Genomic DNA, 27,853 nt, shown 5'->3' on the forward strand with positions numbered 1-27,853 from the left:
GTGAGTGGCAAATACGCAGATTGGGATGTCCTTCTTTCTTCCTTTGGTGTGTAATATACTATTATATAAGACGCAGTGACATAATTGATATTTAAAATGTGTGCAAAGATACTTTTATCACACTAATATAAGATGGAAATTTTTTTTTATACTTTTTTATTAATAAAATGTCCAAAAATGGAGCAGTGGCCAAAAATGATACTCCTACTCTATATAGTCAACAAAATAAATCAACAAAATTTACCACCATTATCACGCATATGCATTGTTACATATATATAATAATAAATCTGACATAGATTACATCATAAAAATAGTTTGTTAAAATATTACAGCTTCTTTTTGACAACAAATAATTGTTACTAATAATAATAGTAATTAATTAAAATAATTATACACTTTTTTAATTTTACATTATGTCAAATCGTGATGTTTGTCGTACTAGTACATTTTTTTTTTTTTTTTTTTTTTACTAAAATCATAACTATTACATTGTAATAAAATTAATATAATATAATAATATATGTACAGGAATCAATAATTGCTTTATAAAACAAATAGAAATAATTCATCTTTTATCGTTAAAAAAAATTAATATAATAGTATTTATATATATGAGAGTGTGCCAAAATAATCGACTTTGTTTAACGGAAATTAATTGCCAAAAAAATTCTTGCAGAGTCTGCAAATTTTTGTACGAAAATTTTGTATTTTTTTCACTTCACAGTCACGCGCGTAAGAAATTTCAAATAAATTTGAATTCTAAGCCCGGGAATTTTTGAATTATCAAAGATTGCGCTTTAATGTCTCGGACTTTTTTTGGCGCGCATTGAATTTTTTTCAAAAATATGCGTGCAGTTTTTAAAAAAATTATTTTTTTCGATCCTGGACCAAAAAATCCAGAGAAAATTATTGGGTTACCGGGAAATTTAAAAATTCATTATTTTTGATTCACCCTCATATATATTTATATAGACATATATATGTACTTTGCTTATCACCATATATTGCATTCTCTAACTTTCTCTCATTTTTTTTCCCTCCATACACTCGTTTAGCTTAAAAATTTCATAAGTAATATATATTTATATATTATTTAGAGACTAGCAGTTATAATTAACTAGATAATTAGTTTTTTAAAATTAATTACGTGAAATCAGCGTTTAAGGTCGCATTTTATATTTTTTCCTCAATTAATCTTATAAAGTATATAAAATAGTATGATCGTGATATTATATATATATATATATATTTTTAATATAATTGATCTCTTTGTAAGTAAATTTAATAGATTGTTTTGTCTCTACGTAAAAATTGAAATATCTGCGAAACCTTTCCGCGGAACCTTTTCAAAATTTAATTTCCTTTTAAAGTCTCTTTCATAATTAACAGTGTTGTTTGAAATGCAAGATGTATAAGTAAAAAAATTATAAAACTGGCAGTGGTAATTAGTCTTGAGTTTAATTAATTAAAAAGATAAAAAATTTTATTGTAAATATGATCAAAGTTCGGTTCCGCAAGTCAATCTCACATGATATCGGGGTTTTAATTTGGTAATAGTATTGTACTCTTTTATTTACAAGTGCGGAAAGAGATATTTTTATTTATATTTGTGTGTTTTTTTTTTATGGGGTGACCGAGCCAGTAAATGAAGCCTCATATTTTTGAACATTTAAATATATAAGAATGTAACCAAATTAAAGTAGTATTAGAAGTTTACAATTAAATAGCAATCGAGTAATTTTTTTTTTGTAATTACCCATGAAAAAAAATCGTTATAAAAATATTTCAGAGGTTTGTTACTGTGAACTTCGAAATTTGACTCAATACCCGACCGAGTACTAGTTCCCTGATTGGGTATTAGGTCTCTAGTCTAGTACTAGATCTTATACTTAAGGTAAAAGTGAAATAATGTTAATTTACTAACCGTGTTCATTAACTGGACCGGTCACCCGATTTATTTATTTATTTTTTCATTATATTAATAATTATTATTATTTAAAATTTCATATACTGTATGCATGATGAGCAGCCTGCTGTGTAATTTAACCACCAATCACCTTTTTATTAATCACAAGTGGATTTATACTTTTAAAAATAATCGTCATTGGCTTTTAATGAACAACAACAACATTAACAACAATTAAAGGAAGAGAAAGTCACTTTTAGACCGCTCGTGATGTGTTTATGCTTTTTTTTATATTTTTAAAAATTTTTTATTTCATACATTGTACAAGTAATTTAACTCAATTGCTCTTTTATTCCCGTTATACTCTGTGAGAAAATACTCGGGGATTTGTACGTCTTATTATTACTATATCATTATTTATTATTATTTATTATTACTTATATTATTTATTATTATTTGTAATGAGCATAGAAAATAGTTAGTTATATGTTGATATTTTTCGAGCCATAAACACTTTCAGTCTCGGCGTGAGCTTAATCTCTTCAAAGTAAAACATAACAACGGTTTGTTATTTCCGGTACTTGGAATCTAAAGTTTCCTTATTTATTTATTTATTTATTATTTATGCCTGCGTATCGAGAAGATTTATTTAACCAGAGATCCTATTCTACGTAAGGCTCGAGAGCTCTAACTGGGTAATTTTAATTACAATTATAAAAATAAAAATTTTACATGAGCGTAATTGCTATAGTTTCATGTCAACGATTATGTGTCTACTTATTTAACTGGAAATATATGTGTAAATATAAGTATATATTTTATCGAGAGCTTAGCTTATTTCGAAGGTTCGCTGATTTTCAGCTATAAATATACACGTTTAATGTATGTACGTAAATTAATTTAATTAGTTATTTAAAAGACATTGACTCAAGTCATTTGTAAAGTATATCATATTAAAATACGACTCTTTTATTTTTCGTATTACTACTTATCGTTATTATTTATTTTTTTATTTATTCCTTGTATGCAGAGCTGACCCGAAATAATTTACTGGGCTCATATATTTCTGTTTAAAATATCCAAGTTGCTGATTCCTAATTTTTGAATTTTTATAAAAATTTCCCCGGGAAAAAATTCGTAGAACTCAAAGAAAATCACAGAATTTTATCGAAACGTATTAAAATTAAATTTAAATTTGAATCCAAATTTTTTAATTATTTATTTTGATAAGACTCAACGAAGACAATTGATAAGTATGAAAATGTCTTACTGTTTAATAATTCTTATGTAATTTAATAACAAAACCCTGAAAATGATAAAAATGTAAATTTCGACATTAATTTTTAAAGTAAAAATCTGCTGGATTGTTTGAACAGAGAGCAAACTAATAATTCAAAATTTCCGCCATCAATTAAACTATCTTAGTCCGGGCCGTCAAAATAATAAACTGTACTGGGCTCATTATTGTCACACTAATTATTATTAATAACTTTGCTCAAACTTTCTTGATTTCTCACCTGGTTGTCAGCTTATTAATCACCGGTCAAATTTATCTAAAAATATTTAAACTGTCAGGTTATTTAATCACACGAATCTGTTATCTAATTTATTAATTATTGAATTCATCAATAATTCAACTCTTCATTCTCACGACATTTGTCAACACTATTGTCGACCATTCATCATCCGTGTCAACACTGTGATGGTTAATCATACGTAAGTTAATTGGACGGCGATACCAAAATTTTGAATAAATTTAGCAAAGATAATTCGATTTTAAACCATCCAACCATACATAATTGCTACCGATTATCGTATTCTTCGTAGGTAGCACCGTTACATTAGGCAGGAAAATAAAATATTTATATATTAGATATATATACACAGAGAGAAAATAATGGTAACTGTTACTAGTACATTTATGAAGTATCATTCCATTATGTTATGGTAATAATTACTTGGAAATATGGGATAGGCATCCATCATTTTTAGAAAAGTTTCCATAACTACGGGAACAGTTCCTATTATTGTAGTAAAAGTTCTTATGTCGTATGGTAATTAAATTATGGTAATGATTACCATACTTATAGTACTTGTTCTCATAATATTATGGTAACCATTACTATAATATCATGGTAACTATTACCGTAATATCAATTTATAAATGTCAAGGTAATTGTTGCACTACGGTAAAAATTACTATATTATCATGGTAATTATTACTGTAATATGATGAATTTCTCAATGTCATAGTAATCGGTACCATAATATTTGCTTACAATTACTATTATATCACGGTAATTATTACTGTAAAGTTATGGTAATTATTATTATTATTACATTATGATAATTATTACCGTAGTATGAAGAATTTCTAAATTTCGCGGTAATTTTTACCATAAAATTCTAATATAAATTACCTTAATAGCATGGTAATTATTATCATAGTACATGGAAATTATTACCATTATGACAGGAATTATTACCATAATTTAATAGAAACTATTCCTATATCACACAGAAATGAAACCCACATAGATAGGAATGTTATCACATGATATGGGGACCATTCCCATGATATATTGTAACTGTTACCGTAAATTTCTCCATGTATATATAAAATATTGCCTATTCACGAGCTTACTCCCTTTTCGTTTTCATTGTCACTTATGAAAAATTATATCTAATACATATATTATGCAATTTCCTTCATCTACGCCTTAGTTATGGCAAAATACTTAGCCTATAATTAATGATAAACAAGACTCATCAGTATTGTATTAGCTTATAATCGATGTAGCGTCTACGAAAATAATTAATATATTTCCTTGAAGATTAAGTTCGCACGCACTTTTATATATATTTATATTTCCTTATATATTACGAGCATGTTCTCGGAAAATATATATAGATATATGTATATTAGGCATCCTGTTAGCTATTATGCCTAAAAAAAAATAGTTAATCTTGTTGTTAATTTTCTTCTTTACCTCAACTGTCATTCCCATCCTCTAATTCGATTCCGGTTGAGCAGATAAAATGTAAAAAACCTTTTAAAGGTAATCGTTGTCAACAGTTTGCCCATCCTGAGGTTTAAGAGTCGTCATTTCTTCGGCAGAACCTTCCTGACCCGTCTGCTCGTCAACAAAGTTTATGCTTCCGGCTTTGTACCACACAACGAGATCAACAATAAATGCCAGTATGAGTATTCCACCCGTAGTACCTGCAAGACAGCAAAAAATCTAATTAATTACCGACTGACTCGGATGATATTCCCCTAGTACGCCACATAGTTTGAGGTACTGGAGTCGGTTTTAAAAAAACGATTTACTGTAAAGAGCATCAGTTAAACTTTGCTTAGGCCGTATATAAATAACGAGCTACGGGATTCGAACAAATCAACGAAGTTATTGTGTAAGTAAACGTAAAACCGCCAGACATTACGCTGACTAATTTACCCGGTGAACGTACCGTGAAAGAACATCCTGAATATGTTTGAGTCGTAGAGCCAACAGGCGCCACGTTCACCGCAGGAGTTATCCCAAACCAGGCATGCGGAATCCACTACGGCCCCGTACACTATGGGACAGGGAACGTTTCCTGTGGGATATTATCATTATTATTATTATTATTATTATTGTTGTTGTTGCTGCTGTTGTTGTCGTTATAAAAATTATTAACACACAATTAACATAAGTAATTAATTATACTCACCAAATAAGCCTATCGCGAACTGTATGAGACCCAGAGCCATTGCTTTGTCCTGGGGATCAACACACCGCAGTATGAGAAGCATCGACCCCACTTCACTTGTCGAGTGAATGAAGACGAACAATGAAAACAGGATCATGTAAACCCAGAAGTTACTGCACTCTAGATCACAGTAACCCATCGTTGCTTTGCTCATTTCTTCGGAGGACAAACCAAACTCGGCGTTTACTGTTTCGTTTTGTCCGAGACATTGGCAGTTGTAGAACTAAATAATTGGGAAAATTATTGCTGGTGCTGGGGATATTAGTTTTACGAGAATATTAATGACTCACTGAGGATATTTTCCCGTCGACTTCAGTGAAGTTCGAACAGGCGGCATGACAAGCAGAGAAGTAGGTCTTTTTGTCGGCGCCGCAGATGGGACTGAATTTACTGCGGGCACAGTCGCAGTCGGCATCGCACGTGGACTCGAAGCTGGTGACACCCTCGGAGTTGGTCGTCAACCCGGCGAAGTCGTCCATGGGACACCCGATGAACATCAGAGTGCCCATGCCCACGGCGTAGACCACTGCGGTGAACGCTATCCAGGCGGCGACGAACCTGGCGTTGGGCTTCACTCGCAGGATGAAGACCCCGCTTATTATTATTCCTAGACCCATCACCAGGATACCGCCGACTCCTGATATCATGTTGGCATGGTGCGCTGGGAGACGGAATTGCGTCTCCAGGTATTTTGGCAAGAATGTGTACAGTCCGGCGATTGGGAGGATGTGGAGAACGCTGCTGGCTGTTCTGAACATCAGGATGTCATTTTTCAGGAGTCTTTTTACTGCTTTCGGAAAATCTAGACAGAAAAAATTGATGTTAATTTTCGCAACTCCAGTAAACTACAGATCAGTTCCAGATTTTTTTTAAACTTTGTCGAAAATTTACTCCGAGTAAATTAAATAAATAAAAAAACCCGAAAATTTTATTAGTGTGTAACTTGAAAATATAAAAATTTTCCACCGAGAATAAGAATTAAAAACAATAAATTTTTTACTCAGCTACCGTTAACTGCTGGTAGTTAGCTGGTGTCGTTAATTAAAAACTAAACATTAATTACTCTGGAATGTCATTATTTGAGTAATTATTAATTACTACAAGTGTAATATGTAAAGTATGATAATCTTAGTATAGTAACATATAAGTTATATTTATAGAATAATTGGCTCGAGTGGATGTATGCACACATGCTAACACCGACCGTACTTTACTCGTATGGTTAAAAAGCAACATATATAATATCCTTACAGTACATTACATGCTCATAGATTTAATGTCGCTATTTACACAGTTGCCAGATCACAATATTATTTGTTATGTTTAAAATTACTTAAAATGTTTTGTTCATGTCACCGGTGCCGTCAGCTCCCACACACAATCTCGCCCCACTCTCTACACTGTCATATCATATCGTAATTATTGCCTCTAAATAAAATTAAGTATCGTCAAAGTTGTTATTACAAAACACCCCAATCAATATTGTAAATATTATGTACATATATACATATATATATACTAGCATGATAAATGATAACGGACTCAGGGTCGCGCTCCAAGATACTGTTACATAAACATTTTTTATAATCTCGTATGGGCAATAAAAATTTTTTTAGTGAATTAATTTGGTAGATAAATTATATTGTACTACGGACGTTAATCCTACGCAAGTATTTTATTTTTAAAAATTTTTTTTATTAACTCCAATATGTTTAGACTCAAGTATTGTAATAGACAAAGTCCAAAGGAGAATTCCTGTCGTGTCGTGTCGTATAATATGTTAGTTTTGTGGTGATGGTAATGGTGGTGGTGATGCTCGTACTCGTCAACGTAAGCTGGCAACCCCGCATAGATCCATAGACTCCACAAGGTGAAAGAAAAAGAAGAGTACGAAAGATAGTATAAGTAATATAAGAGGAACATATATTGTTATTATTATTATTATCGTGTGTAGTGTAAGAGAGAGCTTAAAATTGCGGTGTAAAATGAGACGGATGTATTTGCTGTCAGTTGTAGTAATAGTTGTAGTAATTTCAGTTGAGATAGCGAATATAAAAATTACATCATCGTAGACACACAAATTAGGCAAACATTAAGTATTTAAATAATAATAATGCCGATTGGCTCAATGAAAATGATTTAGCGTATTTTATTTTATGGTATGATGTTTAGTAAAAAAGAAAAAAATATTGTTTTAGCAACAAACGAAAGCCACATTGAGGAGGAGTCTTGTGGGTGTGCAAAGTATTGAAGGCGTGCGTGAGACAGTTGACAGCATTAACGAGGAACGTAATGTGTAATATTTAGTAGCCGTGGTAGTAGAGTTGGTGTGTCCCCCTTCGTTGGAGAACACACGTGTCCTCATCAGGGTCCTGAGTTCCAGCTCTACTCGACTCTCGGCTCACGGTGACCATGAACTTGCTCTACCGTTCGCGAGTCGGTCAGTCATTATTATTTACTCACACTGGAACGAAATGGGCACACGTATACATTAACATTTATTGTATATTATGTTGTATGTCGTATGCTACATGGAGTAGCTGGAATCGGAGATCTCTCGGCATGGCTCAGTACTAGAGTAGCCGGCTTGGGACCGATAAGCTGATGAGTATGCGTGCCGTGTAAACGCGGTAAGAGTAAGACATCTAATCGGCTGAGCTAGTGTCCTGTCCTTGACACTAGACTTTGTGATTTACATGACAATGGAAATCTAATGGAGTTTAAAAAATAGAGGGGACGTGTGGATGTCGACGTACCTTTCAGACTGGGCTTCGTTGAGTCTTCTGTCTTGGGCGAGGATTTGCCGGAGGGCAGCCGCGAGGGGAAAGCGAACATAGCGACGCTGACGAGCATCAGCATTGCGGATATCAGCACGAGACCTGGAATTATTTTTAATAATTAAAGAAAATCTTAAGTAGTCATGTTTGTAAATTTATTGGTAAGTTCAATCATTTACCAAGCCACCAAGCGCCAACCCATCGTGGATCGGTAGGCGTGATTTGCGGGTTATCTGACAGATCTGCGTAGAGCATGGTGCAGAGCGAGCCAAGAATAAATCCGAGCGCTGGACCAAGAATTCTTACTCCTATTGTTATGGCTGTAATAAAAATAGAAAACTCATGAGGGTCAGGCGTTTGTGTCTATTTCGGTAATGGGGGATAAATTTATATGAGTTATTTATTTATTTATTTATTTATTTATACAAGCCCTGGGGGGATGTTGATACTGGTTACTTACCGAAGTACAAAGGACTTTCTCGAGAGGCGACATTGTCGTCTATGTAGGGGATGCCAAGTGTGTAGACAGCTGTTTGGCCCATTCCGACTCCCAGTAGAGAGACGAAAAAAATCGCCAAGACTATTGACGTTATTTTAGTTTGGATCCTTTGTTCATCGAGAAAAGTGCCCTCGCAGTACTCAGTGTCTGAGGATGCGCCAAAGTTCGGCAAACTCGTGGTTGAACTCAGTCTACAATAAACATATTTTTCTGTAAGAACTTTTGAATAATTAAACTGCGATAAGCCGCTGAGAGTGGAAAAAAAATAAATAAATCTTCATCGCGGGAGATATCGGAAATAAATGTGTGAGTTGAGGCATTAATCTATTGGATGCGGGACCCCGTATCATGTCTGACCTTGCCAGATTTAAGTTATTTTTGTAAAAATAAAAAAAATATAAATTTTAGAAGAATGAAAGGAAAAGGACTCGGGCATACCCGTCGAGATCCATTGATGAATTAATAAACGGCTGTAGTTTGCAAAGACTAGAAGAAACATGATCCGAGTCGCCGGAGGAGTCAGTGTTGATCCTGAATAGAGTTTTTTTCTGCTCGATCAGCTGTTCGCCGAAGATGAAATGGGGCATCGAGCAGGTAAAAGAGCTCACGGCGAAGAGTATCATGCCCCAGGCGATCCACTTGGGTCTGTGTCCTTGACCTCCGTAGTAAGTTAGCAAGAGCGAGGATCCTATTTGCCCGATTTCCGTCGCCGACATAATTATACCCGTTGTTTTAGACTGGATTTGAAATAATTTCTCAATCGTCGTTATCACTGACACAAAGTACGTGTAATACATGCCTTGCAGCACCTGTGCACAAAAACGAATAACAAAATAATTAAATCGTTGTGCAACCAATTATGTCAATCACCTACATATTTATATAAAAATTTTTTTCCTCATCCGCCGCTTCGGGCGTCTAATTATAATCAAATAAACTGGTCTACCAGAAGATAACATACCCAAGTAAGACAGAAGACGACCAAGAAGGCCTGTTTCGTGGCGAAATACTGGAGCCAACGTGGCCTAAAAAGTCCCCATCCGCAAGAGACGTCTGCGTCATCGAACTCAGTGTGGAGACTGTTTGACTTTTCATCCCCGACGGCGATAAGTTTTCCATTTTCCATCGCTATTTCCAAGACCTTGCCGTTACCGTTTTTTATCGTCCCGTTGTTGTTCAACTTATTGTGCATCTCGACGTTGCCGTTTGCCATTTTTTCACTGGGTATTATCGTCAGGACATTAACGGTCCCATTGGCAATTATTTGGGTGTCTTCGCCTGCCATTGTTCCTCCTGGAAGGTACCTCGGACTCGATTAATCGTCTGCCTGAGTCGTTGAGTCTGCAGCAAAAGAAAAAATCATACAAATTAATAGCCATAGCAATAATAATAGTGATAGTGATAGTAAGCAATTATAGTAGAAATCGAAAGTAAATTGAGAGTGAAATCCCATCCACCTCCACCGAGTGATCGAGGACAATGGAGATCTCTTACCTAGTCCTGAGAGGGAAAATATACAGAGACTGGAAACTGGCGAGTAGTAGAGCAAGATATTTATATAAATGTAAGAGTAGAGTAACATCAGGTTGTTGCGTTTAGTTCAGGTGGCGTGGACTTGGTCTAGGTCGCCTTTCACTGTCCCACTGGGACGTTTATAGTGTCAGTTGTTGTTGTACCCTGTCCTGGCAATGCTTCTCAATGCCAGCCACCAGACGAACTAAACGTGCAACAGCCTACTCATATTATTATCCGTCACCCATCAGCTCTTTATCTTATTAACTCGTCTCTCCTTCGACGTCTAATTCCCTTCTCACCCACTGAATGCAGATATGCACGCGAATAGAGTAGAAAGTAATCCCGTTTCACTTTCACGATCATCGCAACAAATTTAAATAAAAAACCAGCGATTCATTGTCACCATTGTCATTTATTTTCATTTAAAAGTTTTAATGTAAGTAATTACAACCATTATTTTATCGTATACTCACTAGGTATTTTTTTAAATTTTAGTGAACGTCAGCGCGTGGACATGCTCGATATCAGTTCAAAGCATTAACTAACGACATCGACGATTAATGATACCGCTATTTATATACACTCTGTCCCAGGTTATTGTAACATCAAGGACAATATGTAATTCTCCTCAGGGTATTTACTTAACTTTTTTCTTATTTTTCGTCTTTCTCTCACCCCCTTCCTCGCCAAACTTTATTACCCGGTGATTAACAGCTTCTTTTTGACCCAATAAAAAATAGTTATTTTTTTATTTTACAGCCCATTTAATTCGATAACGATTGATCATACTTTATTATTATTATTATTATTATTATTATTATTATTATTATTATTATTATTATTATTATTATTATTATATAATCAGCCTCCAATCGTAGGCCAATAAAAAAAAATATTAAAAAATACTTTTATACCACAAGATTATTATTTTTTTTTTTTTTTCAGGTAAAGGACGATGTACTCGTTTTATCAACTGCGTTGAATTTTATAAATAAATGCTTGTATCCAGTCTTTAATACATACATACATATATAAACATATACATATTCTATGTAATAATAGATTATTTTGAGCTTCCACCGCAAATTATCGACAATCATTTTCCCTTAATCGGCATTTTATCTTTTTGGCCAAATAACACGCCACGTTTTATAGAAAATATATACATACATATATATACATATATATAAGCTCCGATTTATTATTATCGATATCAACAGGATTATGTATAAATATGACCTGACCGACAGCAATAAAATATTAAATACCAACCGGAAATTCACATTTTCTTAGACAATTTTCTACCCTATCTCTATCAGTATATTTATTATCATTGTTATTACCAAGTTTTTTAAGATATTGACATGATAGTTACCCCACAAAAGTAATAATATAAAGTTTAATACCAAAGTAGTATATAAACTAATAATTGAGACACTTGATAGAGGTCGAAAACCGGATTGCATTCACTGGACATATAAAACTATTTACATTCTCCATTTTTAAAAACAAATAATAAAGTAGTATTCCATATATTTATTAAAAAAATAAGATTACTTTAAATTTCAACGACCCAAAAAATGGGGAATCCACATTTTTAAAAATAAAAATTTTAAAAAACAAGAACATAAAATAGTGTAATTAAAAAGTAATAAGTATAGCAATTAAATATAGTTATAGACAAAGGATAATTACCGGTTGCTAGATAACTGTAATTATAAATTTTCCAACGTTGTCATTTTATTCAGGTCCGTTGACCTATTATTTATATAAATAATCCGATAATATAAATCAATGAAAGTATGAGGAAAAAAAAATGTCGAGTTTATTTTATTTACGGCAACAATTTAAAACAAATATGTTTAAATTGTTTTATTATTAATTTCGCCTACTCCTTATATAGCTTGACAATGTAGCGATAGTTTATACGCGACCCCATCTAACCCAACTCTGACCCCCTGACCTCCGTAATAATATACGTTCTGCACAAGTTTGCGCAACCGACAACTAAAATGTAAAGTCCACTACTTAAAAATAATAAATATATATATTTTTATTCCCGGTGTCCAACGAGCTAATTTATTTTTCATACCTAGAGCCGACATCTGACTGATGTGTTTTTTGCCCACGTCCGCAAAAGTTTTATCCACGTCATACGACAGAGTCACTTTATCTCAGGACATGTAGGTATGTGTGCAATAATAGCGAAACCGTTAAAGTGAAATAGTATAATAGGCAGTTGAATGATGTCCAGTCCCCATTATAGACAAGATAATAACAACCTCGCAACTATTACATCCAACTATCTGTCCATTGTCGATGTATTTGCCGGTACATTTATAGAAAATTACTGTACAAGTAAACTCTGTGTACTGATATAATATAATATATATACATGTTAATGTAAATATATATAAAGTAGTATGTATATACAAATTACAAGAGAGTGAATGCGCGCTCGTGCATATTATACAGTAGTGTCTTTAAACACACACGTACCGCATATGTGGTCGTAGGCCACCATTGAGACCTGACCTACTTCAAGGCGCGCACGCTTGCTTCGTTCCGCCCTTCCATTTCTATCCCCTGGTCCCTCAGATCCCTCTGACTCTGACTCTGACTCTGACTTCTTTATTTGTTACAACTGCTCATGCTACTGTTGCTAATGTTTATTTTTATCTGTACTTTTACCCTCTATTCCTATCGAACTATCCTCATTTAATCCGCGGCCGACTCCCGATTCTCGCGTACCGGCATTCTAACATTTATTTTATTTATACTTTTTTTTTTTTTAATCCTGACAGACTAAGACGATAAAAGACGACTCGGTCTCAGAGCAAAAGTTCACTGGTTAATTTATTTTTTAAATAAATTTAATACGCACGCCCTTTTTGAGCTGACGTTATAGCGCTTAGCTCAGCGACTTGCCCACGGGCACATGGCAAGATGTTTCGACTCCTATCCAGAAATAATTTAACTCAGTTGGAGGCTTCTATAAATTCACCTTGAAACGGGTGCCAGTTCTTTCTTTTCTTTCTCTTATTATTCTTACTCTCTACGCTTCCTATTGCTTTCTGTGACACAGACCTGAGTAGAGGAAATTTTCGAGCCTCTGCTCTGGCAAAAGGACATCTTTTTTTCTTAGACTGGAATTTCAAATAATTATTTAAATAAATTATAAATTGTATTATGTATTACCTGCGTAACAGCTGTTTGTGTTTTTGCTTATGTTAACCAGCAAATATATAAAAAAACAAATCTTTTTTAACGGATTCGCATAATGGTCTAAAAATATCGGTGATTGAGCAACAGAACCGCGGAACGAGTCTCAATCAGTCTAAAACAATTCTATACTACTCGAATTTTTAAGCGACAAACAACTTCCCAGCCAAGGTTTTTTTTTTTTAATAATAATAATAATTAAAAAAAAAAAAAACTCATCACTTATTTATCAATACGATAACCGGCAGAAACTCCAGCTCAGTGTTTCCAAAATAAAATAGATAAGAAAAATAAAAACTAACACAGGCTAGATAAATTTACCCGATAAGGATCAGACCTTCTGTCGTTTGTCGTCTTAATAAATTTTTCCTCGATATAATATAACCGAATAGTTATAAATTCGGTAACAATGTAGCAGAGTGTTTGTATACTTATAAGTTATACAATTCGGAGCCAGATATATATATATATCGTGAGGAATTGTGTACCGAAACTTATCGGTTATGTGTAACGATACGTACACGCTATTTAAATAAAAAATAAATATAAAGACATTGATGAATTATCCGTACAGTTGTGTCTGCAGCTTTCGACTTGGGCAAACTTAAGACATTAAATATGATGATGGTAAATGTTTTAAGCCGTCTAATATTTATTTAGATACCGGGCTATCCATCCACCTGTTAAAATTGCTACAACTATTCTCATAAATATATACAGATATATGTATATATATATAAACACATATGCGGGGTCTTATTATTATGTTGTCCGAAAACCGGAATATGCAACATATTTATGTAGAAAGAGACATATCAATAAATAAATATATATATTGAGTTTACATTTAAATCGATTGCGTACATGCGTTTATAAATGAAAAAATATATATAAATATTTATTTAAAATTCATAATCGTTAATTGATCCAGCCATAATCGATAAATCATCTAATTTAAGTAGGTAAATATGACAATTAAAAAACACTTGTTTGACGCAACAAGTGTTAAAATATGTATGTATTGAATAGTAATAATAATTATAATTATAATGGCAGTGATAAAAAAAAGGAAAAAAAAATATATGTATATGTATGTATATATATTAATATAATTAAAAAAGAGGATAAGGAGGAAGACATATACGAGTATGGTACTATAATACGGAGTCTGGATTTCTTGGACGTGGCTTCGTCATGACTCTGCCACGCACATCGTGGAAGTCGTTTACCTTTCAAAGTTATTTGGCCCCCCTCCTTTTTGTCCACACTTTAGTAAGATAATCACACATGTATAGGTGTACGAATGACCGAGCAAAGGGGTGATTGAGAGAGAGGGAACGAGTGAGGACCAGCCAGACGTCGTCTTGTTTTATACACATCTACTTATACACACGTGTACGTCCATCCATCCTATCTCCTATCCTCTGGTTGTATCACTAATACACCGTCCGATTCTTCGTCTTTCTTAATATAAGGCGGAGATGCTAACTTGCTAAGGTGCTTGGACTGAGAAAATATATACGGGACGTATGTGCTGGTAAGATACGTACCCGCGTGTTCCGTCCGTACCAAGACCGAGTGAGTAAGAACAAAAAAAAATTTAGGATCATGCGTGCAGCATACGTAAAAGGTTCCTTGGCATATGTAACTGTCGGACGATTTTCAAGGTGGATCGATCATCGACTCGTCTCGGAAATATTCCTGCCAAAATATGTAATAATGTATGGGTGTGTGTATAAATACATGTGTGTGTGTAAGATAGATGGGCACAATGAACCCTGATGGCGATGATGAAAAATTTTGAACAAACACCAAATGATTATCGACGGCTTCTGGGAAAAATGTTTTTTTTTTTTTTTTTTTTTTTTTTTTTTTTTTTAAACCAGAAGTTTAATAATTTGCGGGAGTTGAACTCCGAGTTCCAGGACAACGTGCGAGAGTTCGCGGGCTCATGCGCGAATCCGTGAGTGTAAATAGCACTCGACCTGACTCGGCTTGGAGTCATCGTCCCGTAAGCTCGAACGGATCGATAAGGTAATGGATAGAAGAAATAACTTGAGGAGGAATAAAGTACTCTAGAATGTAATGCCCTACACCCCCGGATCCCTGGTACAGAGCAGGCTGCCTGGTGCCCGGGATTTAATTCAATTGTTTAGGTGGTAAAATTTATAACGACCCATGCCACTGGACTAGATCTATGGTACAAATGCTGGTGGGAAGAGTAGAGGAAGTCAGCTACGGGAACGAAAGAAGAATGCATTGTAGGCCAGAGGGAATGATAACTCGAGCAAAAGTGGTGGATAAGTGGCTAGTTGCAAGAGAGAATGTATGCAGACGAGCCGTAATTCCCGCGTAATATAGTCCAGATAGAGCCGGTCGATCATAGATGAGTCGCTACGTATGCACTCACCGAGAAGTACTTTCATTGCTGTTATACAACCGCACAGATTCACCGAGCAACCACTAAAAGCTAAGGAGAAATGGGAACATACGCAGTGGTGCTCAATTTTATTGTTACATTTATATATAAGTGTATTTATTATTAATGATGATGATGGTCGTAATTATCATCATCGGCAGCTTAATTTATTATTCATGCTGGCTGGGACTAATCGCGTTATTCATCACTCGTTTTGGTCAATTAACTCCGTTAATAGGAAGTTATTATATTTATTTATAATTATGTGTGTAATAATGATAATGAGCTGGATGATAAGGAGCCATTAATGAAAAGGATAAGAAAGGAGTTACCGCTTAATCATGAGTTATTATTATTGAGAGTGAAACTTTTGACGTTCACCCGGTATACATGAAACTGAGAGTTGCGAATCGGCATCGCTCGTGTCCCGGGGATTGCCATTCGCTGACTATATATATGTATACATATATATGTATATATAAGTAAAGTCTCCAGGGCTTAACATCTCGGCCGTAGAGAAAGTGGAAAAGTGTATCGTGTTCGCTTTTTAAGCCTTCGCCTTCAACGAGGACTGGCTTGGTCGCGCGCGCGCGCACCGCGTTTCTCGGTCGCGATGATCCAACGTTCTACATACCTTGAGATATATATCTTTTGCACCACACGCCTACTTTATATACATACATATGTAATAAAAAGCTTCATTTCTCACGATTCCCATTATTATTCTGTCGAATTTACTTTCTATCAAATGAAACGCCATTATATATCATTTGATTGCTTTTCCATTATTTTCTTTCTCTTAATTGCCGTTTTTTTTACAGCCTGTAATTACGTTTTATGAACTGTATCACTTTCATCTGAGTCGCCAGCAAAAGTTATTTGCAGTTTATTTATTTATTTATTTGAAGAGTTTATTGGTCGTTTATCTATCAACAGGGATTGGATCAGTGGTGAATAGAGACTTAAATTTGGCAATTATATATTTAAGGCGGGATATGTGAACGTGGTGAAGGTTACAATGAGCGGACGTCTTGGAGGGTCGCAAGGTCAGGGTACCCGGCGAGACCTTGAACTCTAATTTCGGGGTCGAAAATATATTCGCAGCTCAATAACCCATTTTATCACTTACTAATATTCGCTTGCTGTCACACCAATTTATTGGGGACATGTTTTATTGAAATATATTTCAGGCAATAAAAGCATCGTAATCTCAAATAAAAAAATAAATAAATAAACATATACTTGTTACGTACAGTCTATACATTATTGACGATTCATATATACGCATTAAATAAATATTTAATTCAATTATTTATACCGAGCATGGACTTTGTTTTGGACTACTTATCCTCTTATTTATTTATTTATTTGGTTTGTTTTTTTTAGCTAACGAATATTTTTATACTGCGAAGGAAAATGTATAAATTTATGTTATGACATGATTTCGCTTTTAATTTTAGTGGAAAGTTATAAAAAAAATCTATATACATACGAACGTATATACATACTCATATATATTAATAAAAATTTGTCAGTGGATGCAGATTTTAACTTGGAAAGTGTCTTTCTCCAATAGGAATATTCATTGGTTCATTTAAATTTGTCATTACCATAAAAAAAATCGGCTCTCGGACATACTTATAACGGTTAAATTTTATCGCGTGTATTATCATTCCGTCAAAAATAAAGATTTACTTTTAAAATAAAAGATTCCCCAAATGAAGAGGAAAAAAATATATAATAAATAATAAATAATAATAATAGCAAGAGAAAGCCGTGAAAAAATATTTAAAATAACCAGCAGTGATCAAAATAAATAACAAAATTATTTGACACAAGGCTGAGTATGGATTTGTAAATTAAGGTATTAAGTAATCGTGAATTAATAATTATTATTTTATGTAATAATTTTGTTTTTTTTTTTTTTTTTATGATTAATAAAAATAAAGAGTATCGGAACCAGTGGATTTAACATACTGTGGCAATAAATAATGATTGACATTAATGTATACATTACCTGTCACTTGGCGGTTTCTGTCAACTGTTCCATATATTTATTTACACGAGTTAATTTAACGCGGGTTTTAAAATTTTTTTATTTTTGTTGCTAGAGAGTCGCAACTAATAGGCAGTGATTGGAGTAGTCGAGTTTAATTTGCGAAAGAGCTTAAATTGGGACCGGTGCTACCGCGATTTATTGCTGCGTCCTCGGGTCGCGGGACTGCCGGTTCTCGCGGTCTGGAGCACAGGCACATGCATGTATCTCCCGACTGTTGGATGCGCCAAATGTAGACTTGAGTCGACACTACCCAGATTGTGTTATCTCCTCTTTTTGGAGCACATACACACCACAAGAGTGATAACACTTCTTTTCCGTTTTGTCTTTCGCAGGCTAGTGAGCCAGCAACTGCCGGTTACTAAATTTTATATTTTTTATTGCGGCTAAAAGTTTATCACTTTATTTTTCAATCGACCGCATCGCTTTCAATAATTATTCTTGTAATAATAATTAATTAATTAGTTAGTTAATTAATTAATTAATTAAAAAAAAAAATAATAATAAAATGGCAAAAGTCATAAAATTATCACAGAATACGAAAGGCAAATTTTTTCACTGAGTAATATTCTGTGACGACATAAAATTTAAAAGAGCTACAAAGTTTATCCATAAATATTTTTCAGCGAGAATTATTAATAGATTTAAATGCAAGAGAAAAAGTAATAATAATAAAAATACAGCAATGAATGTAATAAATAGATACGAGAAAGCATGCGGGAGTGGATGAGCAACCGCAGAATAAATATACCCCCCGCCACACTATCGATGCTCACGGTTTCGCGTTCCACGCGCAACTGAAGCGAGAGTCATACTGGTGAGTCTGGTGTACCCGCGGTGTGTACGTCAAACGAAACCGAATCGCCAGAGATACTACCCGAGGACTCACACTCGTGTATATATAAATATATATATAAACTCGTTGAGCAAACCCGAGCCCGAACTGGGAATAAAGTTCTCGTTGAACTCGGGACCGAGCACCTAACTCCGATACGCACCTCCTGCCCTACTGAATTCGGCATCCTCGGCGCACCGAGTCGTTGATGCACCATCGCCACCACTCCTCAGCATTCCCGTCATCCATTTTCCCTCCACGACTCCTTCGATCCCGAGAAAACTCTCAGCTCCCCCAAAAACTCGTTTTTTATCATCACTTGATATTTTTTTTCCCATGTCCCACCTTCATCTTCTTTTTTTTTTTTTTTTTTTTTTTTTTTTTCATTCATTTATTTATACTTTTTATTCTCCCTTTTACCCCCGGTGAGTTCTGTTGGGTATAAAATAGAGCGTATATGACACAGGGACTGGTTTTTAAATAGTTTCTTTAAAAACCATCTGTCTAACATCGAGTCATCCTCGTCCCATAAAATATCCCCCGATGGACAGTCGAATAATGGGATTGCTAGATGAATGATTTACTAAATGGATTATTTTCCTCCCGTATAACTTCCAGGTACATAAAGTCCAAGTGCGTACTTATTGTCAGTGCGCGATTTAAGTTATTAAAAGTAAAATTAGTACTTTCCCAGCTCATATACCAGCAGGAGCAGGAAGTGACGAAGCAGCTGAGCAAATGGCAGTAAAATTAACAGAATAATGAGGGTAGTTGATGTTATCGAGATATCTACTGTCAGTGGTGACTTGGCACGTGTTTTTATTTTTTATTCACCACAATCTTGTCTCAATAATCGATTCCATGTTACCGCAAACGGACAACACACAAGCTATTAAATTTGTTTGACACGGCAGGAAGAGTGACCATGACCAATAATGATTTGCTATGTTGGTTAGGATTCAGCGGTAGTTGCCTTCAGCTGCCAGGGCCCATACAGTGCGTGGCTGTTTGAGATATGATGGCCCGTTGATATACCAGCGAGTGACGGTGAGGTGAAATGCTGATGGGTTTGCTAGCTCGTATGGTTTAGCCGTCATGTGTGAGTTGGATTACCGTTATACTTACTGGCATCGTCAGAATCTATTGACTGACGATAAACGGAACGTCGGCAGACCAACACTTAATTTTTGCTGGTGATGGTGATGGTGCTTAGCTGGGTTCCAGTAGTTTAAGTTTAGTCTTGCTGATGATGATGCTGAGAATAATGACAGTAAGTGACTAATCTTGGACACTATTATGTTTTGAGTGGGTTTATAAATAAAACGTTTTAAAAATAATCATTGAACTTAATCAGTGCGAATGAGCCTCTGGAGCAAGTGTCGATCCTGGATGCAGCAACGCACAATGTGTCGGTCTCTCTGTATCAATTAAATGCAGTGTAACATACCAGGAAATGGTTAACAATTATTATTATCGTCTGGCCCACATTGTACTGACTTCGACCCTACATTTTAATCTCTTTCTCTCTCCCCTTTGCAAGTCTTGGTATCGTAATCAGTTCATGTACGTCCACTTGCTCTGTGTACTCGCAGATATTATTGCTCTCATCACTTTTATTTAATATGTACATATGTTATATATATGTGGGCTGTCAAACAGACTCATATTGTCGGATCGGACAATAGATTTATGTGCAACTAAAAGCTCATGAGACTTAAATATTGATAAAATTAATTATATTCATACTCAAAATAATTTAGTGTCAGCTGAGTTGAGAGATTGAGAGATGAAGTGTCCGCTGTCTATGCTTTTGTAGATATGTATAAGTATGTGTACACTCAGACATGAGAATCTTATACCTGCTTGGGCACTTAATCTTTCTTGAACGGCCAATTTATCTGGGGAGACCCAAGAATGTCAATATTACTTTTTTTTCACTCGAGAAATAGAAAATTATTTACTTGGGATGAAAAATAATTGTCCAGTAAATTGTTGTTTATTAAATTTTTTTAAAACGCAAATTAAGAGAGACAGTTATTGTGTGCATTGAATTTTTATTAATTTGCGAGTAATTTATCCTATAAAATTATTATAAAAATGTCAATTGAAATCTAGCAGACCACCGCGACAGATAATAAAAACTAATTTGTTTGACTCTACGCTAATTTATTCGTTTGCTCGAGATAAACATTGCGGTTAATAAAACCACCATAGATGCATAATCGTTACTTTATTTGCTGCTGATATGCATTCGAGGAAAGGGAAAAAAATTCCTGCAGAAAAAAAAATTTTTCATAATTAAAACTATGGCGACGAAGATATAGATTTTTTTTGGTGACCCAATTTACCCAGTGACGTCTTGACTGTTGCTCCGGATGGCATTTTAAAAAATTTTAAGAGGATCACCACACCAGGGGATTAATTTTCCTCCCCCTCTTCTTGTTTCTAAATCTTCTGGATTTTTTCAGAGAAAAAATTTTTCAAATTTTTCTGGCGCGGATTTTTGTTGAAACTGATAAGACTTTAAGCTCTTGCGAGTCTAGACGTAAATCAGCCTTGACCGCTGGCAGTAATAAGTTTCGAATTTCCCAATGGTGCGACTGCGTACCATTTATTACAATAAAAATAATTTATTGAACAAAATAAAAAAAAATGTGGATTGTAAAGAATAAATTGTATGGGAATACTCTTCATATTAAAAAATTCAATTCAGCTGTTGTGTGTGTGCAGGAACGCTGGCTCTTTTGTCACCATTTTTTCTTCTATTTTTCTCGGTTCGTGCTGTATGACTGTCAGTTGGGTTCTGTTGCTCTGCTTGCAAATCAATTGAATTATTTATGATACCAATGGTGTGTACAGCCACCAGTCTGACCCGTATCCGGAATTTATAAATGTTATTCTCACAAGTCTTAAATTTCACCGTTTCAGGCACTTAAATTATCCATTTATCTTTAGCTTTTTATATTTTTTTTTACAATCAATTCATTTTCATGTTTATCGCGAGTTGAAATTCCAAAAACCGGGCACGAGTACCTCAAAATTTTTTTTTTAAACATTATCGTCCTCATTAATTTTGCATATTAAGAATTTCAGTGTCCAGAGCACAGCGAAGCACCTGGAAAAATTTTATTTTAAATCTTATTTATTTATTCAGCAATAAAAAGTCCCAGGATATTTTTTTTTTTTTATTAAAAATTATTACAGATTATTTCAAAATAATTGTAAATAAATTCTGTATGGTAATTAAAATTAATAAAATAAATTTATCCAGGTATCCCGCGGCGACTTGCTCTTCTGTGTAAAATAATTTTCTTGAGCATGTCGATGACGTTTTTACTTTCTTTTAACTTCTGATATGGAGAAGACACACTGGCTTATATTTTCTGTACGAAGCAGAAGTAATCTGATGTAAGTAGGATATTTATTAATATATATGTATATATATTTGGATGATGTGATGATCAGGCTCTTTCATAAACTGCAGTGACAGTCGACCTTGTATCGTGACGTCATTAATCTGTCTAGACGTGATCCAGTGAGTTTTAATGTGATGCTCTCGCAACACTTACTACTGAGTCTATTTAATTAAATTTGACAATAAAAACGGTGTAGAAAAAAAAATAAAACACGAGTATCGGCATCGATAGTGAAAATAGAGTAAAAAAATATAAAATAAATAAAATAAGTACGTGGAATAAAAAATAAAAAGGCCCGAATGCTGGCGGACTGGATTTTGATTGGTGAGCAGACCGTGCCAGCGGTCCAAATTGAAGCACAATCGATTTAACGAAGCAAATCACGACCGTCGAGGGCCAAGGGCGGATCTCTTAACTCTCTGATTCACCTGCTTGGCCCCAGAGTGATTGTACGAGTGTTGGGTCAAAGTTACAATGTCATGTCTTTACGATTGAACCCGCAAATCACATCCACTTCTTTTTTCTCCTTCTCTTTTTCATGATTAAGATCTTGATTTTGCTCTTGTTCCCGTCCCATCTCCATTTACTTTATTTTTAGATCATCATCAGCATGCAACATAAGCATGATATGATTGGGAAAAATAAACCACTAAAATTTGACATTAAATAAATAAATAAATAAATGAATTGTATATTTTATTTAAAGAAAGTCGCTTTTAGTGATTTCAGTCTCGGTTATTTTTTATGGTAATCCGTTGTCGAGAACCTGAATAGCAATTTATGTCCTGATTACCGGAAGACCAAAAAATAATAAAAATTTATAAACATCATTATGGATAAAAAGGCCTATCATTATCTGCATTTGTAGGAAAATTATTTAAGACAAACTCAAGAGTTAAAATAGAATAAGATGGACATTATGTGTAATTTAGATGTTTTCCATGAATTTTAAATTTATTACGAAAAAAAAGTAAAGGAAATAAACAGGGCGAGAATGTAATGTTAAGTGAATATGAAGATGTGCAGCTAATTCACTTCACTGGTAACCCAGACTTTTAGTATTCAGTGGTCGTCGTCGTCGTCGTCGCATGCACGAGACTTCCTCATTCCTCCAGAGTTTAAGCTATTGTAAAGCTCTTTCCTTGTTGATCCTCATCATTTGCCAATCGGCTCATCGGACTCGATCATAATTTAATCGTCATCTCAATCCGAAATATTATACCGCATTATCATTGTTGCCATAAAACAATGGACACATGGTTGATAAAAAGGGATTAGAGAAAATGAGGCTTTCGCTTGATAATAAAAGGCTTTGAAAGCTGGAGTAAAAATGAAAAGCAGGGAAAAAAAGTCGACAATTGAGAAGAGATGCGCAGAGTGTCTATCATGTACGTAATATGTAGAGCGTGTTGGTATATCAGCACACAGAGTTGTATCCTCGTTGTCAAGTGTGGGATGGTGACAATGCACTGGTGGCCTCGCGCCCGATACGCCTTTAGCGCGTAAGAGCAAAACTCAACGTACATACTTAGACAGATACGTTGCACCAACACAGTGATGAGTCTCCTGAGATACAGCCAGTCCACCCATCAATATATTATTTAACATATGAATATATATTTGTATATGTGTGTATATATATGTACATAACACAATCGACAGCCGATTAATTAAATATAGAGGTCGTTTTTATCCAAATAGAGCCTTTCTAAATGAATTTTAATGGGTAATAAATTTTCATAGAATATTTTTTTATCCATGATTTCATGCGGTGAATAAATGAATTGCAATTCATGCGCCTAGTTGCGTACAACTATTCTTGTAGACAATTTAAAATTCAGCATACGAATCTACCCCTTTTTTCTGTTGAGCTGTCATTGCATATCGCGTAACCAACATTTTCACGCGATCTAATCGCAATATAAATAATTTAGCAGTAAAGAGCTGTACTGCAGAATGCGAGAGTGATGGAGTAGAGGTTAGTTGCGTAACGATTCAGCTATTTTTTTTTCTTTTTCTTTTTCCGACAAGTATGGCGTGCATGGTGGATATTATAGATATTCTACATAGATATACAGCTACATCTATATAAGTACCTTTGGAGATTGGAAAGGGTAGTGTCCGCACAGAAGGTTAACAAAATCAATACCCGGTGGGTGGCGAGAGGCTGGACTAGCTCGCACGACGATAGCTAGGGAGCTAGGTCGGCCAGTGACCTTTATTCAGGCCAACTGCATCATCATCACCGTTTTCATGCGTACACTTGCTACCAGCCATCGTCAGTGTGCCTGTGATGTGATGCTGCACAGCAACACAACATCCACATACTTGATCTATTTTCATGGCATTTCATTTTCGCTGAATAGATGCGTCCATGTGCCCAACTTACCACCACCATAGCCGCAGAAAAATGTAATAATGGCGAACAGCTTACGCTGTTGCTAATCTCTGTGTTTCGGGATGCTGCTGGTGTACAGTCATAGCCGAGATGAGACGTTAGCTTGTTCCCAGGACCATTAGATCAAGCTATTTCTGTGTAGGATGAAGTGGGCATGCGTGTACTACACTATGGAATTGTAGGATGTTTCCTGGATTTAATACCCAAGTTAACCGGCTCAGACCCCAATCGATCTCACACCATGTTTGTTTTATATTTCTAAGAATATATTTGGCATGAGTAGCATTACATAATTTTCTGAAAAATCAGCATTTATAATTAATCATCTAAGGAAACGAAACATTACTCACAATCCTGATGCTTAAGTAGTTATTACTCTTATTACTATTGTTGTTATGATAATTTTTTCTCACAAGGAATCAAGTCGAGATGGACTAGAGCATCTGGCTAGAGGCGAATAAAATAGAGTAATAGATACAAATGATCTCGAGCAGTGTCACGAGAACAAAAGTTTAATATTTTTATGTATCGGCCAGTTGACTTGTTAATAAATTCATATATATATGTTGCAATTTCTCGTCATTTTTATTAATGACCCTTATTTTTTTTAATCGCGAAATTACCTTTAATTTAAGATCTCACCAATGTGTCATATTCTTGATATATCATCATCAATCTTCATTATCACCTCCATTTCTATCCACTTAATTCCCCACTCGAGCCATGATATACAATCGTTATTAGTTAAGCTACTCTATTTCTTCTATCACTATCAACTATCGCTATTATTATTATTATTATTATTATTATTATTATTTATTGTATATATTTTTTTTCGCTCTTATTTATTACGTTACCAGAGACGAATGCTAAATAAATTCATCGACATAACTCGGTCGAGTTGTTGATAAAGAAAATATTCAGCATAAAATTGAAATTGATAGACTTGTAGATATGTATCGGTGATCGTGTATTCGATTTGTATTTCTCAAGATTAATTCAATAAGATATGTGTACATATATATACGCCGGTCGACGCGTACGATAATGTCGCGTATTTTTCGTACTGACGCAATTATAAATTATTTATGAAGTTAATATGCCAGTTAGAAAGTGGATGATGCTCGAAATATCATTTGCTCCAGTGGAGATTTTTTTTGCTCGTGTCAAGGAAAAAAACGCCAGTTAAAATGACTACGGATGAGCAAACTATAAACGCTCCAAATGCCTGATCCCTTTTTTTTTGTCGAGTAAAAAACCACTCGTGATTAGTCAAAATTTCTAGTCATGGGTAACATCTTACTCACATTTGTTCTGCTAAATTAGAGGGATTTATTATTTCAATTACTGTAGTTAAATGAAATAATTATTTTACTACTTTTACTGATGGCTAAATTAATATTTTTTTTTTTTATGAATAAAAATTTTTGAATACTAATTTAAAATATGATCCTAAAGGTAGCAGACAATTAATAATTTTTGAACTTTTTTTCAAATAATAAATTACAAAAAAAAAAAAAAAAAAAAAAAAAATGCACATGTAGAACATTAAAAAAACTACAGGTGCAATTTTTTGAAATATTTTTTTTTTAGAAAAAATCAAAAAATTCTCAGACGTCACTAATTTCAGTATCATTCAAAAATGGTATTTTTCATTGAAAAAATCATTAATTACTACCAACTTATTATCGTGGCTAGTAAATTTAAAATAAAAAATATTTTTTCTATTACCCGTGATTATTATAAAAAATGTTTTTTATTCCGTGTAGTAAATAGGCGCGTAACAAGTATGTATTTAAATGACAATAAATACGTACCCCATTTGTCGAGTAGGATTAGGATGTGTGTCAATATCTGCAATAAAACACATGACAATTAATAAATAATGAGTAACAGAGCCACTAAATGACAATTATCACTGACGCAACAGTAATTACAGACAGTACGTACGTACGTACGTAAATCCATAGATGCTTACACACCAATACATGCGAACTTTCACGCGCATATTTACCTTGTTGGTCTTGTTCGGCGAGCAGCTGTTTGTCGCAACGAGACATCAGTTGTCTTACAACTGCTCCCACTCCAAAGTACTCACTTCCATCGAGACCGTTCATTCACTTTGCTTGTGTTATCCACATTTATATAAATTACTTTACTTCATTTCGTTACTGTTATTATTATTATTATTGAAATACTCATACTCGTGTTTGTTATTGCAGCTGCGACCACAGTACTGATCATTATCAATATTGATAACCGCAATGGCCAGTGTCCAAGTGGTCAGCCATTGAGATTTAAAAGCCAGACTAGAGGAGTTTAAGTGACCAGGGTGTCGTCGTCGTCTTGAGCCTTCATCTCGAGGTTGCCGTCACGCGCCGGTACCGTCAGGTTCGCACTACGTCGGGTATCACCGGCGCGTTTTGATTCACCGCGACGGCGCGACCGCCAGCATATTCCTAATATTATTGTGCAGACAACAACAAATACAGTAATTAACACACTGTCTGTCTCAACACTCAAACCACTGTTATCTTTATTCAAATTCCGGTAGACGTAATTTAAATTTTTAATAAAATTTTTAATGGAGTTTAAAAATGCCCCTCCGGTACCCCCGTTCCCGCAGCACTCGTAAGACATTTGAATTTACGATTTAATTAAATATTTAACATTAAACAGAAATTTACTTTTTCATTCAACCGCGTTATTATTTACTGTTCCGATGACTAACCGTGATAAATAAAAATTGCGCGTCTGTTATCGATATCCTTCACTCCGGATAATGATAATAATGAAATGGAGCCAAATACAAATATTTTGTTTAGAGTCAGGGCTGCCAATACTATCACACTTAACTTAGTATGCACTTGTAATGTTTATTTGCTCTATTTAGCAATTGAACTATTGTTTTTGATATTAAACGCGCGTAAAAAGTAAAATTTTTAAAATAATACTGAAGTTAGCCAGGAGTGTGAATGTAGCAGACAGACAAATTTAAAATTATAAATAAGTAGAGTAAATAATTTAAAAAATAATATTTGTATAAAATGCGCT

The 27,853-nt window shown here is 34.3% G+C and overlaps 1 protein-coding gene across 1 annotated transcript; it reads right to left on the reverse strand.

The window, feature by feature from the left end:
- Positions 1–460: 460 nt before the first annotated feature.
- LOC103569285 (solute carrier organic anion transporter family member 74D) lies at positions 461–27,820 on the reverse strand. Its single transcript, XM_008546513.3, has 11 exons — positions 26,814–27,820; positions 26,617–26,653; positions 9,900–10,279; positions 9,377–9,747; positions 8,900–9,129; positions 8,619–8,759; positions 8,419–8,541; positions 5,953–6,464; positions 5,624–5,885; positions 5,381–5,509; positions 461–5,132 (listed from the first exon to the last, which is right to left on the reverse strand). The coding sequence occupies exons 3-11, from the start codon at positions 10,221–10,223 to the stop codon at positions 4,963–4,965; spliced, it is 2,262 nt and encodes a 753-aa protein (XP_008544735.1). The 5' UTR covers positions 10,224–10,279; positions 26,617–26,653; positions 26,814–27,820; the 3' UTR covers positions 461–4,962.
- Between the last annotated feature and the right edge of the window lie 33 nt (positions 27,821–27,853).

The sequence above is a fragment of the Microplitis demolitor genome, chromosome 5 (genome assembly GCF_026212275.2).
Source record: "Microplitis demolitor isolate Queensland-Clemson2020A chromosome 5, iyMicDemo2.1a, whole genome shotgun sequence".
Classification (NCBI taxonomy): domain Eukaryota; kingdom Metazoa; phylum Arthropoda; class Insecta; order Hymenoptera; family Braconidae; genus Microplitis; species Microplitis demolitor.

Coding starts and splice junctions, on each gene's coding strand:
- LOC103569285 (XM_008546513.3), bottom strand. CDS start 10,223: ATGGCAGGCGAAGACACCCAAATAATTGCCAATGGGACCGTTAATGTC. Junction 9,748..9,899: donor TCGTCTTCTGTCTTACTTGG/GTATGTTATCTT, acceptor TTTTGTGCACAG/GTGCTGCAAGGCATGTATTA. Junction 5,133..5,380: donor ATTCAGGATGTTCTTTCACG/GTACGTTCACCG, acceptor GCTGTCTTGCAG/GTACTACGGGTGGAATACTC.